Below are 15,004 nucleotides of genomic sequence, written 5' to 3' on the forward strand. Positions count from 1 at the left end.
ACCTGAATGAGACAACTGGGTGGGTGGTGGGGTGGTGATTGGGCTCGCTGCCCCGTCGAGTGGGGACGGCGAGCGGGCGATGTGAACTTTTGTACGTGGGAAGTGGAGGGCGAGGGTTACAACCTACTTTAGAAAGAAAGAGGGAGTGGGGGGAAGAAAAAAACAATCCATCTCTTCTCACTCGCCCATCATCCTGATACTCCCTGCCCCCGACCCCCAGCTACAAACAGAACTACCACTACCCCTATCACTACCACTACCCCTATCACTACCCCTATTACTACCCCTACCACTACCCCTATCACTACCCCTACCACTACCCACTACCACTATCCCTATAACGACCCCTACCACTACCCCTACCACTACCCCTATCACTACCCCTACCACTACCCCTATCACTACACCTATCACTACCATTATCACTAACACTACCCCTATCACTATCCTACCCCTATCACTACCCCTATCACGACCACTACGCCTACCACTACCCCTACCACTACCCCAATCCCTATCACTACCACTACCCCTACCACTACCCCTATCACTACCACTGCTCCTATCACTACCACTACCTTTAGCACTACCACTACCCCTACCACAACCCCTATCACTACCCCTACCACTACCCCTACCACTACCCCTATCACTACCACTACCCCTATCAGTACCACTACTCCTATCACTACCACTACCCCTATCACTACCACTACCCCTACCACTACCCCTATCACTACCCCTACCCCTATCACTACCCCTATCACTACCCCTATCACGACCACTACGCCTACCACTACCCCTACCACTACCCCTATCACTACCACTATCACTACCCCTACCACTACCCCAAACCCTATCACTACCCCTACCACTACCCCTACTACTACCCCTATCACTACCACTATCACTACCCCTACCACTACCCCAATCCCTATCACTACCCCTACCATTACCCCAATCCCTATCACTACCCCTACCACTACCCCTATCACTACCCCTATCACTACCACTACTCCTATCACTACCACTACCCCTATCACTACCCCTACCACTACCCGAATCCCTATCACTACCCCAACCCCTCCTAAACCACTCCCACCTGTCCCCCTGTCACCATAACTACAACCATCACTTTGAATAACCACAAACTCTTTATTTTAACCACTGTCATCTTATGTACAATGTTATAATTGTTGTAAAGCGGCTTGGATTAAGGCGCTACATAAATCTATATAAGATCAAGTTCGACATTGCCTCATGGCCAAAGTGGTAGATGCCACCACACCTCGCTACCAATGCGTTTCACCCTCTTTCAGATCCCGCAGCTTCTGCACTGTCGATGCCACACAATGAAGATTACTTAACGTAATACCGTACTGTTAAAATATGGATAGCATTTTAATGTACATCCCATAGGCCCCTGGCTTGCACGTATGCTATATAGATACAATAAATGTACATTATTATTATTTCATATAGGCGAGGACTGTGGATTTAATTCCCAGCATCGGACAACTTAAGACTTCAAGGTGGTGATTGAATAACATTTTGCTGAATGGTGGCACTTCCAGTGGGTGTCGGAGTCACGTGAACCCATCGCAATACATTTACGAATCGAAAAATATTGATTGTTTCGGATATTTGATGCGTGCATTATCTTGAGAATTAACATTAATTGATGTAAATAGATGCATTGTTCCACCGCTACCTCGAATATCCATTAGGGGTGAGATTAGCACTGCCTTATTACTCATTGCACATGGGGATAAGACGAAGCGACCTGGCCACATATGATATCTCTCACGAAGTGGCTCATCACGTGAAAATGGATAGCAGCCAAATACACTGAACGCGTGTTTCTAAATGCGGAGGGGAAAAACCGAAGGATCCAGGAGAAAAGACATCCACGCGACCACGGGGAGAGAGAGAGAACATGCAAACTCCAAATATACAGCAGGCGTCAGGATCGTGGATCGAACCCAGGACCGCCCTGCATACAAGCCGAGGTCGGTCACATTTCGCCACTGCGGCGCCCGAAGACGAGGAGGACGCGAAGCGCGCACGCGGAGCCCCGCGTGTTCCGCCTGCGGCGCGCAAACGGCTACCGCTTCTACCGCTGCCGGTCGGACGGACAGATCAGAGGTGCCAAGGTGGCAGGCTTCTTGCGACGTCTGCATGCATCGGCGAGCTCCGCAGCTCGCTTCCGGGTCCGTGACAAGCGGGGCGACCGGCGTTGCCTCCCTCGCCCCAGCCCTCCTCTCTCGCAGCTGTCAACGCTACGAGGCAGTTTGTTGCGCGGCTTGGCGCACCGCCCGCTCGCATCAGCGCGCTCAGGCAAAAAAACATATCGCTTTGCGAGGATCAGGCACGCTGTCACATGCACTGCTTGGCCACGGCGACTGTGCATTGAAGGCACCAAGCAGCATCATGTGCCCTGTTTGTAGTCGTTATTTTTTTTCTCTCATATCACTGTTTGTTACTGTTTGGCAATGCCACGGTGGCGAGATGTTAATTGCCTCGCCTGGTATGCAAGAGGTCGTCGGTCCGATCCCTACCCTGACGATGTCTGTCATATTTGGAGTTTGCATGTTTTCTCTCCCCCGTGGTCGCGTGGATTTTCTCCGGATCCTCCGACTTTTCCCTCCACATTTACAAGCACGCACTTAAGAGTATATGGCTGCTGTACATTTCCACGTGACAGGCCACTTCGTTGAGCTATCATGTGTGGCCAGGTCGCTTTTGAAAAAGAGAGTTATCTTGATCATCAGCCATTCAATTCTCCCATGTTGCTGTTGACACCATAACAACGATGATAATAATAATTTTGGATTTATAACAGAAACAAAATGTACGCGGCGAGTCACTAACTTACAAGTCAGAATCATAGAGCACTCACTCCATCCTCCGTGAGCTTCTCTCTGACTGTGTAGTCTCCGGCACAGATCCGTCCTCATTCCGCTCTTTCCTCTCAACCCGCTGCTTCCACGTTGGCATACACGGACTGTTTGTATGTCCGTACGTTGAACTTCTTTCGCACCGTACGTAGCCAACCGTGCTCATCAGAAGTGCGGGGTAAGGACAACATACTAAACGCAAAAAGCAGTTCTGAAGAAATTATATTTAAATCTGGATTGTGTGTGTGACCTCAAAGTGCACCCAGCATGGCACAAGCGTCGTGGTTGACGTCACGGCCACTTCGTGATGAACGACGGCTGTCGTTGTTGTTGTGTGCGCGCTGCACTACGAAGCCGGTGACCCGAGGTCGATTCCCGCCCACGGTCACCACCAGTGATGATTACATGAACCGGTCCTGGTCCTCCCCTAGGTCGACTCAGCTTCAAATTAGTACCTGGTGCCACTGGGGAGACAAAGGCGGCTGGGCGTGATATTGGCCACCCACCCTTTCATGTACCATGCTGGCCTTCATAGGTGATCGCTAACAGCACTTGCCCCAACAGCCTGTTTAAGCTATATGGGGGATCTTTGACTTGTCTTCGTCTTTTTATTGCAAATTAAAGCACAAACCACATGGATTCCTTCTTAGAAACACCCAAATTAATAATTGTCTCCTCCATATTTAGCTCGATTTTATTTAATCGTTGAAAAAAAGTAAAACCAATCGTTTTCTTTCCCCTGTAAATGAGTTTCTCACTCTGCTGCAATAAAGACGAAGGGGGAAGATGAATGCGTTGGTGAAACTTTCTAAAATGCATCATCCCATCGGCAACTTTGCTCCACTGTTGCAGCTAATGGAGAGGTTGAGAATATTTTTTGGGGCCAAATTCAGACATATAAGAACGAATTCTTCCAACACGTTTAATCGCACCCTCGACACACATACACACATATATAGACACACTTGACGTTTGGTGCCAACTTGGCATTGTTACTTTACATTGTTACTGGCTAATCAAAGGAACAATATAGTCGGGTGCTGTGAAAACGACGTGAGGATTTGTTCCATGTTGCTCAAACCTGCGAGTGAGCAGATGGAAAACATCACCAATTAAGATTTTTGTGTTCAGTGAGGCTAAAGATATGCCCCTTGTAGCGAGACTCTCACAACTTGTGTTGTGCTCTGCGTGTTGGGAGAAATTTACGAGTTGCCTGCAATTGTAGACAACGCAACTATTTTAGGTGTGTCTTGATGGAAAACAATTTGCCAAGTGTTTTAAGTCAGATTCAATATGATTCAATATCATCCTCCGAGCTCATGGCTTTTAAAAGCCATGCAAGAATTCTCACGATTTAATTTGTAGTTCAGAATCACCTTTCGGCAAGACCAGCGCTCTGAAACTTTGTTGTGCTTAAATGTTTAAAATAAATACATATTGTATAGTTTAAGACAACACTGCATCATCAAGTTCCGATATATTATACTCAATCAAAACATGTTTGCAATGAAATCAGCTTCCGTTTAAAGATAGGTGTATGTTGGTGCGTATTAATACATTCATTTACAACTCTTTTTCAAACTACAGCGGTTTGTACACTATTAGTTACACCCAGGGCTTAACCTCTCACAAAGTATTTTCAGTGGCGACAAAGGGAATGGGGAAGCGAGAGGCAGCAGTGGCAGGAAGGCGGTGGGGGGGGGGCAGCGCGGGAGGGCACTAACCAGCGTGGTGAAGTATGGCCAAACACCCCCACGACCACTGCCGACACGGCGTGGGCTAGAGAGGACTTTGTTCGGTATTGTGGCCCAAAGACAACGCGTATATCATTGTAGGGGCACGCGTGTTTGCATGTTTTGCCACAAGTACGTGCGTTTAATGCAGACTAGATGCCTAGCAAAAAGGTATCTATTTGGTGTTTGAATATCTTTAACAGTTCCTGTCTTATTTACAGGAAGGGTAAAGCCTATTATTATTGTAATGTAGCTCTCAGAGACACCGTCTTGTCTTTCTGTATATTTATTCTGAATAAAGTCCACAGACAACTCAACGAGTAACCACGAGTGACTATATACACTTGGGAAGTTAGACGACTCTATTCTGACACAACATAGCTTCTAGTCTCAAGAAATCTCGAAGACGACGAAGACGACGGCGATTCCCCACACCAACAGCCCCCAGGTCCGGTTCGCGCCGCCTCTTATACCTCGCCTGCTCCGGTCACGCCCCTTTTCTCGAACTCTCCTCGCCCACCTGCCTCGGTCACTCACCTCCCTTTCCCGTGCTCCGCCTCACGTGACCCTGTCAACGCTTGTTCCGTCAATCATCATCAGTACGTCCATTAGTAACTAACCATGGTCCCGGGGAACCAGACTGTCCCGCTATCGCTCCGGGCGATCTTTACGTCATTGTTGTTGGTGTTGTTTCACCATTGTGGCCCAGGTAGCCGGTGAGCGACCCGAACACGAGTTCAGCCCCGGGACAGTTACAAGGTAAATTAATCTCTGGTTTCGCAAAGAATGGATTACTTACTGTTGCTGCTGCTGCAGGTAGCCTGCTGCTGCTGCAAGTAGCCTGCTGCTGCAAGTAGCCTGCTGCTACTGCTGCAAATAGCCTGCTGCTGCTGTTGCTGCAAGTAGCCTGCTGCTACTGCTGCAAGTAGCCTGCTGCTCCTGCTGCTGCAGGTAGCCTGCTGCTGCAAGTAGCCTGTTGCTGCTGCAGGTAGCCTGCTGCTACTGCTGCTACAGGTAGCCTGCTGCTACTGCTGCTGCAAGTAGCCTGCTGCTGCTGTTGCTGCAGGTAGCCTGCTGCTGCTGCAGGTAGCCTGCTGCTGCTGAAAGTAGCCTGCTGCTGCTGCAGGTAGCCTGCTGCTACTGCTGCTGCAAGTTGCCTGCTGCTGCTGTTGCTGCAGGTAGCTTGCTGCTGCTGCAGGTAGCCTGCTGCTACTGCAAGTAGCCTGCTGCTGCTGTTGCTGCAAGTAGCCTGCTGCTGCTGCAGGTAGCCTGCTGCTGCTGCAGGTAGCCTGCTTCTGCAGGTAGCCTACTGCTGCTGCTGCAGGTAGCCTGCTGCTGCTGCAGGTAGCCTGCTGCTGCTACTGCAGGTAGCCTGCTGCTGCTGTTGCTGCAAGTAGCCTGCTGTTGCTGCAAGTAGCCTGCTGCTGCTGCAGGTAGCCTGCTGCTGCAGGTAGCCTACTGCTGCTGCTGCAGGTAGCCTACTGCTGCTGCTGCAGGTAGCCTGCTGATGCTGCTGCAGGTAGCCTGCTGCTGCAGGTAGCCTGCAGCTGCTACAAGTAGCCTGCTGCTGTTGCTGCAAGTAGCCCGCTGCTGCTGCAAGTAGCCTGCTGCTGCTGCAAGTAGCCTGCTGCTGCTGTTGCTGCAAGTAGCCTGCTACTGCTGCTGCTGCAGGTAGCCTGCTGCTGTTGCTGCAAGTAGCCTGCTGCTGCTGCAGGTAGCCCGCTGCAGCTGCCGTGGCTGCTAGTTCGGACTGTGCGCGCTCTGCTGTGCGATCCCGTCACCCCGAAACAACCACACAATTAATTTACTTTAACCCGCACAAAAGTTGAGCAATCGTTGAAAAATGGCCCACAGCATTCTTCGGCATCGTCATTGATTTTCCTTTCCGTTGTTATTTGTTTCGATGTACGGTTATTGGACACTTGGATATGAACGGTTCCGCCAATACACGGCTATCAAAAAAATAAAGACTCGTCCATCGCGTTTCTTGTCAGCCAATTAACTCTTGCCCAGAGTGGTGAAGTTGCGGTTCCTCTTTGTCTAACCACAACACAATGCGGATTCTCTCACGGCGTCTGGCAAGAAGCGAGACGATCGTACATATACAGCCGCGTTTTCCATGCCCACTGTTGTATGACGGCCTCCTTTTTGAGCATACTTCACCAGGCTGGTAAGTGCGGGTTTATGAACGGAGCGTAGACGTAGTATGCAAGTGCAGCACAACTTGAGATTGTGTTCCAATGCCCTCTGCTGCCCACAAAATTGGCCGTAGTCCTGCACCATACAATATTTATATTCTATCCAGATCACGTGGAATGTGCACACTATCACAAATATCCAACGCAGTTATATATATATGTGTGCATTGTACACACATTGCGATGTGCAGAATAAACACATTCCTGCTGAGGGAGTTGGTAGGAACGTTGGTCAATGGCCAGGGTCAACGGCGGCGTGGAGTATTCCGCAAATATGGCCGACTGTGAGGGCGGGCACAAGCCGGCGTGAGTAGGTTAAACGTTGAGTTTTATAAGGGCACCACGGGGTGACCAGCCCCTCTCCACCCTCCCCACCCAGCCCCTCCCCACCCAGCCCCTCCCCACCCAGCCCCTCCCCACCCAGCCCCTGCACGACGGACGGACACAATAATTCCCTGTGGGCTGGTGTAACCAGGAGGTTCCTACCAGTACAATTGTGATGACCTACGTAAGACGTTGTCTGTATGGGTGTGCCAACCCTTAGGGGCCGTCCATAAATGACGTCACGCACCTAGGGGGGGGGGTCAGACATTTGTGACGATGTGTGACGAGGAGGGGGGGTTTGAGAAATGTGACGTCACATCAAAATGCGCAACTTTAAATAAATATAGATAACACGTTCTACTTAATTAAATAGACTTTTGAATAAATGTTTTCTCCTACAACATCAGAGTACAGCGTCACATTAAATACACACTACAATGACAATAGTTTAAAGCGATTTAAGCATGTGTTTTTTTTTTGGGGGGGGGGGGCGCACAGCTTTGTGACGTCATATTTGAGGGGGGGCCTGACTTTTTGTGACGCCGTGTGACGAGTGGGGGGTCAAAAATTGTCCAAAATCGCGTGACGTCATTTATGGACGGTCCCTTAGTAAAAAAAAGCAAACGCGTTGGAGTTAGGGGGTGACAGTTGCAAGTTTGAGCACATGTGCTTGGGGAGCGGTGGCGCAGTGGTTAGGTGCCGCACTGCGCTGCGAAACCGCCGACCCCCGAGTTCGATTTCCGCTCACGGCCAATGGCAGTGGCGAATATATGAACCGGTCCTTAGGCCTCTCCTTGGTCGACTCAGCCTTAAATGGGTACGTGCTGGACACGGCGCATGAACATCAGTACTGGGGAGACAAAGGCGGACGGGGCGTTGTGCTGGTCACCCACCCCCTTGAGTGCCGTGTCGGCTTTCATAAGTGCTCGGTAAACAGGAATTGTCCCAACAGTCTGTTAACGCTATACGGGGTATCTTAGTATTTTGTGTGCGTGATTAATATTTACTCTGCAAACTAACTCGTGTAGTATATGTGTAGTGGTGATACGCGCTGGGTGTATATGTCGTGTGCCAGCGCGTATGTACGGGTGTGTGTGTGGTGACGCGCGCTGACGGGGAGGAGCAGGCGTCAGTGCGCGGGTGGGGGTAGTGCTGCTGATTGGCTGTGTGCCGGTGACGCGCCCAGAGGGAGTGATCGGGTAGCAGCGCGGTGTGATTGGTCGGGGAGTGGAAACACGCGCTGAGCGGAACCGGATCGTAGGGATAGCGCGTGGGGATTGGGTAACTGAGGAGCGGTGCCGACGTTGAGGTCCGCATCCGCTCCGTCTCCCGGGAAGAAGGGGTATATAAGGTGATGCACAGAGGAGCAGGGGCAGAAGTGGAACCATCTAAGAAAGGAAGACGAAGGTGCAGAGATAGAGCCCGGAGAGGAGAGTAATGGAGAGTAATGGAGAGTAGAGGAGAGTAAGGTATAAGTGTGTAGCCAGCGAGAGAGAACGGTCTACACGAGCTGAGTAATGTATAGTGTGTAGCCAGCGAGAGAGAACGGTCTACACGAGCTGAGTAATGTATAGTGTGTAGCCAGCGAGAGAGAACGGTCTACACGAGCTGAGTAATGTATAGTGTGTAGCCAGCGAGAGAGAACGGTCTACACGAGCTGAGTAACGTATAGTGTGTAGCCAGCGAGAGAGAACGGTCTACACGAGCTGAGTAATGTATAGTGTGTAGCCAGCGAGAGAGAACGGTCTACACGAGCCGAGTATGCATACGGTGTAGCCAGAGAGAGAGGAAGGTCTACACGAGCCGAGTATGCATACGGTGTAGCCAGAGAGAGAGATGCAAAGTCTACACGAGGCGAGTGGAGAGTGTAGCAGAGGCGCAGAGTCTACACGAGGCGAGAGAGGAGTGTAGCCGAGGCGCGGAGTCTACACGAGGCACAGAGAGCCGGCAGCACAGAATCCAGAGTCAAGAGAAGCGCATTGTGAAGAAGAGAGGCCACGCGTTGTATTGTTACAAGTCAAGATTTAATAAAAGAAGTGTGTTCCCGTCAAGGAGTTTCCTGCCGTCATTTTCCAATACTTCATCTGGCGTCAGAAGTGAAACGGGCTTCCAAGTATGGAGACGAGGAAGACCCGTAGGACCCACGGGATTGACCGCGAGGAAGACCTGGACGACTCGGGGCCGCTGGTGGCGGGGGGTGAGGAAGAGGACTTGCCCACGCTGCAGGGTCCGTCGACGGCGCCGGCCGAGCGACCGGGGACAGACGCCGGGCTTCGTGAGGCGCACTCCCGACTGGCGGAGCTGCTGCTCGCCGCCGCGTCCATCTTGGCGGAGATCAGCTCGTCGGGAGGAGCGGGGACGGTGGGGGACATTTTACAAGGTCGCCCCGCAGATTCCCGCCAAAACGAATGGGGGATTCCCGCCATTGCGCCTGGGCCTACTTTTGGCGGGAACGGCGAGCGCCACGTGGTGGTGGGTTCCCAAGCGCGCGCATCGACGTCATCAGCGCGCGAGGGGGTCCGCCATCTTACGTCTGCTGCTGGAGCCGCCATCTTAGACACGGACGGACAGGCGGAGAGGAACCACGAGGCGGATGACTTCATTTTTCAGCAGCGCCTGCCCACGTTGTCAGCCTTCAAGGCGGAAGGCGGAGACTGGGGCCAATTTCAGCGAAGGTTTTTGGCGCATCAAGAGATGTCAGCGTGGTCCGATGCTACGGCGCTGCGGGCATTGCCCGCCATGCTGGACGACGATGCGCTCGCGGCCTTCAGGGCTGCACGGAAGTCGGACCGCTCCACGCTGAAGGATGCGCTGGGTTTGTTGGCCAGGGTCTACGGGCCTCCCTCTACGTGCCGCCATCAGTTCTACGCAAGACGGAAAGCGGCCACGGAGACCGCGCTGGCCTATCGCACGGCGTTGCTGGCTCTTGCTGATGCTGCGTTCCCTCGGATGGACGAGGAGGGCCAAGACGCGATGGTTTTGGAGCAGCTGCTCAAGTTGGCGCAGGACCTGGGGGTCCCTATCAACACAGCTGACGAGATTGATATTTCTTCTTTGAGAGTCGCCACGAGTATTCAAGCGCACGAGGCCCTACAACGGAAGCAAGGCGTTGGTTGCAACGCTGCTGTCGTCGCAGCCCCGGGTTTGGTGGTCGCCGAACCCCAAGTCGTCAGCCCACGAGAGGAGGCGTTCGCCACGGGACGACCAGGGGACTGGAGGCCGGGGGCCCGGTCGCCTCTACGATCGGGCCGAAAGTCGGAGCAACCAAGATCTACTCCGACCCTCGTCACGTGCTATAACTGCGGCCTCCGGGGCCACGTGGCGTCCGGGTGCCGCGCTCCGCGGCAGCGCGCCATGGGAGCTCGGCTGGACGACGACCGAGAGCCCAAGTCATCTCTACAATCCCCGGCAAGTCGCGGCACCTCACACGCTCGGCCTGTTTATTCGGCACACATGGGACGCCGCGTTGCGGCGGAGGAGGGCCGGTTAAGGTTCGGGGATTCGGTTCGGCGAGGGGGGTTCGGCCGGGACCAGGGAGACATTGAATGGGCGGAATTGGGGCATAGAATTGTGGCTGCTTCGGCGGGTTCGTCCGTTGTTACGGGATCTATTGATGGGGTTGAGATTAGGGTGTTAGTGGACACGGGGGCATCGGCAACTATTATATCGGACCTCATTTATAATATTCTTCCGGTCCAATGTCGTCCGCTGCTTCCAGTGGATGTGCCATTTTACGCCGCTAATGGGGGATCGTTGGGCATTATCGGTCAGGTTAGGACGTCCATTTGCATTGGAGATATCAAATTGTCGGGACCCGTTTTCGTTTCGTCTTCTTTGGCAGTTCCGTGTCTTTTGGGCACTGACTTTTTGGCTAAAATGCCCATTAAAATTCTTATCGATCAACGATGCCTTGAACTGCCATCGGGTCGCCGGATTTCATTTTTGACGGGCCCTACTGACATTCGGACGGCGTGCGCTACGATACAAGCGGTGGCGACGCAGACAGTGCAAGTGCCCCCGGGTTCACAGATGTTGATTCCCCTCCGGTTGCGAAAACCATGGGTGAGGGAGGCTTCGGGACAGAGTATGCTTTTGGGTCCTTCTAACAAGGCTGTCGGGGGTCTTGATTTATCGGTGGCTCACACTTTGGTGCGGGCTGACAGGGATCCGTTTGTGATGGTTTTGAACGCGGGGTCGCGACCAGCTGTCATTCCGCAGGGCACCGTGCTGGCTCACGCAGCGCAGGTCCCTGGGGATGATGGGTTGGTTGCGCAGGTGGGCTCGAGCCCCGCGCGGAACGTTGAGCCAAGGGAAGACCTTGAGTGGGTCCATTCGTTATGTGCCGCCTCGGACGATTTGTCGGCGGCGCAGTTGGGTGCGCTGCGCGAGTTGCTCATTGAATTCTCTGATGTATTCAGTAAACATAAGTATGACATTGGGTGCACGGATTTGTTGCACCATCACATTGAAACGGGCGATGCGGCGCCGGTCAGGCTAAATCCCTTCCGACTGAGTCCCGTGGAGAAGGAACATGTTCAGTCGGCTGTTAACGATATGCTAGAAGCCGATATTATTTCGCCCTCCTCTAGCCCGTGGGGAGCGCCTATTGTGCTGGTTAAGAAGCAGGACGGGTCCCTGCGATTCTGCGTTGATTTCCGTCGCCTGAATAAGATCTCTGTGGCTGACGCGTATCCGCTCCCCAGGATGGATGAGTCCCTCGATGCATTGTCTGGTGCGCGATATTTTTCGACTCTTGATTTGTTATCGGGGTTTTGGCAGTTGCCGCTCGACGAAGAGTCGAAACCTAAGACAGCATTTCGGACTCCAGGGGGGCTGTTCCAGTTTAACCGGTTACCCATGGGACTTCACTCCTCTCCAGCGACGTTTCAGCGACTTATGGAGTTGGTTTTGTCGGGCTTACAGTGGGATACATGCTTGATTTATATGGACGATGTCATTGTTTTCAGTAAAACGTTTGAGGAACACCTCCGGCGATTGAGAGGGGTGTTCTTGCGAATGCGATCGGCTAAGTTGAAATTTAAACCGGCCAAATGTCACCTCCTTCGTAGGTCCGTTAGATACTTGGGTCACATTGTCGATTCTTCGGGGATCTCCACCGATCCCGCGAAGACGGATTGTGTCGGTTCGTGGCCGACACCTACGTCCGTTTCCGACGTGCGTAGTTTCATCGGGTTTGCTTCTTATTATCGGCGGTTCGTTGAGCACTTCGCCACTATTGCAAAACCCTTGCACGCTCTAACGGCGAAGGGAGTGAAGTTCAAATGGGGACCGGAGGAGGAGGCCGCGTTTCGCTCCCTCCGGGACGCCTTGGTGGGTGCCCCACCCTTGTGTTATCCCGATTTTGCCAGTCCCTTTTTGCTGGACACGGATGCTAGCAACACGGGCATTGGGGGGGTGCTATCCCAAGTCGTTGGGGGTGTCGAAAGAGTTGTCGCCTACGGTAGTAGGGTGTTGTCTCCGGCGGAGCAGCGCTACTGTGTCACCCGTCGCGAGCTGCTTGCCATTGTTTTTTTGTGCAGCAGTTTAGGCCATATCTTTATGGTCGTCACTTTACAGTCCGAACGGACCACGCGGCGCTACAGTATTCATTGAGGGTCGCCCAGCCCTCGGGCCAGTTGTCGCGTTGGTTGGAAGTCCTCCAGGACTATCAGTTTACGACTACGTACCGTAAGGGGTTGCGACACACGAATGCCGATTGCTTGTCGCGGTTGTTGCCTTGTGATGAATGCGCGTGTTTGTCGGGATCGGCGCGCTGTAAACCGACGCTTGCTGGGGAGATGGGGGCACTGGCTGCGACAGCGGGCGCACCGATCGGGGATGATTCCACTGCCTCTCAGGGTCGGGACTCGCTGCTCTCGCTGTCGCTCAGCGAATGGGGCCGCCTCCAGATGGCGGACAGCTCGCTGCTAGCATTGCGCCGCAAGGTTGGGGGTCCCGAGGGGGACCAGGAGCGTACCGGCTCCTATGTACTTGAGCGGGGCGTGTTATTGAAATGGGACAGTTTGTCCCGGCGGAACGCACTCGTGGTGCCTTCCGCTGTGAGGGGGAGGGTTGTCTTGGCGGCACACGAACGCCTCTTGCACTTGGGAGTTAACAAGACGCTTGCCCTGCTTCAGCGTGACTATTACTGGCCGGGAATGGGAAGTGATGTGGTGCATATTCTGAAGGGGTGCGTTGAGTGCGCCAGGCGTAAACCACCGGCCGTGGCAGCTAATCCACCGCTGCAATCTATTCAGGTCTCGCGTACCAACGAGCTCGTTGCACTCGATATTTTGGGGCCCTTCCCAGTCACGCCGAGAGGGAATAAATATTTGTTAGTGGGGGTCGAATACTTTACCCGATGGCCTATGGCGTGGCCTCTCGCTAACCAGTCGGCAGCGGCTGTGACGGATGCCTTCGTCCAGGGCTATGTCCTGGACAAGGGGGCTCCCGAACGCCTGCTGACCGACCAAGGTAAAAAATTTTCGAGTAAATTGTTGCAAGAGGTGTGCGATCTGTTGGGTACCAAGAAGGTGCGTACCTCCCCGTACCACCCGCAGACTGACGGGATGGTGGAGAGACTCCACAAAACCTTGACTTCCATGCTGGGCCAGCAGGTGTGCGAGGCACATGTAGATTGGGACCTGCAGGTCCCGGGAGTCCTTGCCGCGTATAGAATGGCCCCCCATGCAGCTACGGGGTTTTCCCCATTCTATTTGATGTACGGTCGGGAAGCTGACCCGCCAATAGAAACGCAACTTGGCCTGTCCGCTCCACGAACTAATTCTAATTTGGCAGAACATATTAAGTTTAATATTCACAAGCTGACAGAGGCGAGGGAGGCCGCGCGGCTTAATTCGCGGGCTCGCCAAATTGCTAATGAACGGTTGCGGGCACGGAAGGTGTCCATGCACGAATGGAAACCAGGTGACAGGGCCTGGCTGCATTGCCCTCAGGCACCCTTGGCTACGTCGCCTAAATTGTTGAGACCGTGGAGGGGACCCGTGGAGGTCGTGCGCGTTGCACGGCCCCAGTGCGTTCAGATAAAGTGGGGAAAGCGCCGGTGGTACGTTCACCCCTCCCGACTGAAACCGTTCTCGCCTCCATATGGCCTCCCCTTGTGTCGTGATGGCCGGGCGTGTGACGTGACCGGCGACCCAGAGGGGGAAATGTCTCTGCCTGATCCACACGTATTTTCGCCTGATCTGCTCCCAGGTGTCTCGGAACTGACAGCTGCCGATCACCGGCGGCCGGATCTCCGCGGCGGGGCCGGCCCTTTCAGGCCCGTTCCGCGCCGTCTGGAGCAGCCGGAACCGCCGGACGGTCGTCAGTGTCCCGCCCCATACGATGGACCAGCCAGACGGACTCGCGCCAGGTCGTGCTACTTTGCATGACCTGCCTCGTGAGGAGTCGGGGCAGTTGGAGCGCCTCGTCACTGCGTGTAGTCGCAGGGACGTGGGGCGCGTTCGTTTCGAATTTGCTCGTATCGTGTTATTGTTGACTTTTCGGGTTCATTGTCAATCTGTACATAGTTATTCTTGTTGTTGTTGTTGTTGTGTTATGTTACGGGGCACACTCGGGGGGTTACGGGGTTTTTTTTTGTTGGTTGTCGTTTTATCGTCGCGGTTGGTTGTTGTTAGCAGCCGGGCCGGCTGCGAGCTATGTGGGAGGGGGTGATGTAGTGGTGATACGCGCTGGGTGTATATGTCGTGTGCCAGCGCGTATGTACGGGTGTGTGTGTGGTGACGCGCGCTGACGGGGAGGAGCAGGCGTCAGTGCGCGGGTGGGGGTAGTGCTGCTGATTGGCTGTGTGCCGGTGACGCGCCCAGAGGGAGTGATCGGGTAGCAGCGC

General features: G+C 53.6%; 1 protein-coding gene across 1 annotated transcript; it reads left to right on the forward strand.

The window, feature by feature from the left end:
- Positions 1 to 9,249: 9,249 nt before the first annotated feature.
- LOC144722273 (uncharacterized) lies at positions 9,250 to 14,726 on the forward strand. The gene has a single exon (XM_078600369.1). It carries the CDS (start codon positions 9,268 to 9,270, stop codon positions 12,763 to 12,765), a length of 3,498 nt encoding a protein of 1,165 aa, XP_078456495.1. The 5' UTR covers positions 9,250 to 9,267; the 3' UTR covers positions 12,766 to 14,726.
- Positions 14,727 to 15,004: the final 278 nt, after the last annotated feature.

The sequence above is a fragment of the Lampetra planeri genome, chromosome 14 (genome assembly GCF_965212315.1).
Source record: "Lampetra planeri chromosome 14, kcLamPlan1.2.h2, whole genome shotgun sequence".
Classification (NCBI taxonomy): Eukaryota; Metazoa; Chordata; class Hyperoartia; order Petromyzontiformes; family Petromyzontidae; genus Lampetra; species Lampetra planeri.

Coding starts and splice junctions, on each gene's coding strand:
- LOC144722273 (XM_078600369.1), top strand. CDS start 9,268: ATGGAGACGAGGAAGACCCGTAGGACCCACGGGATTGACCGCGAGGAA.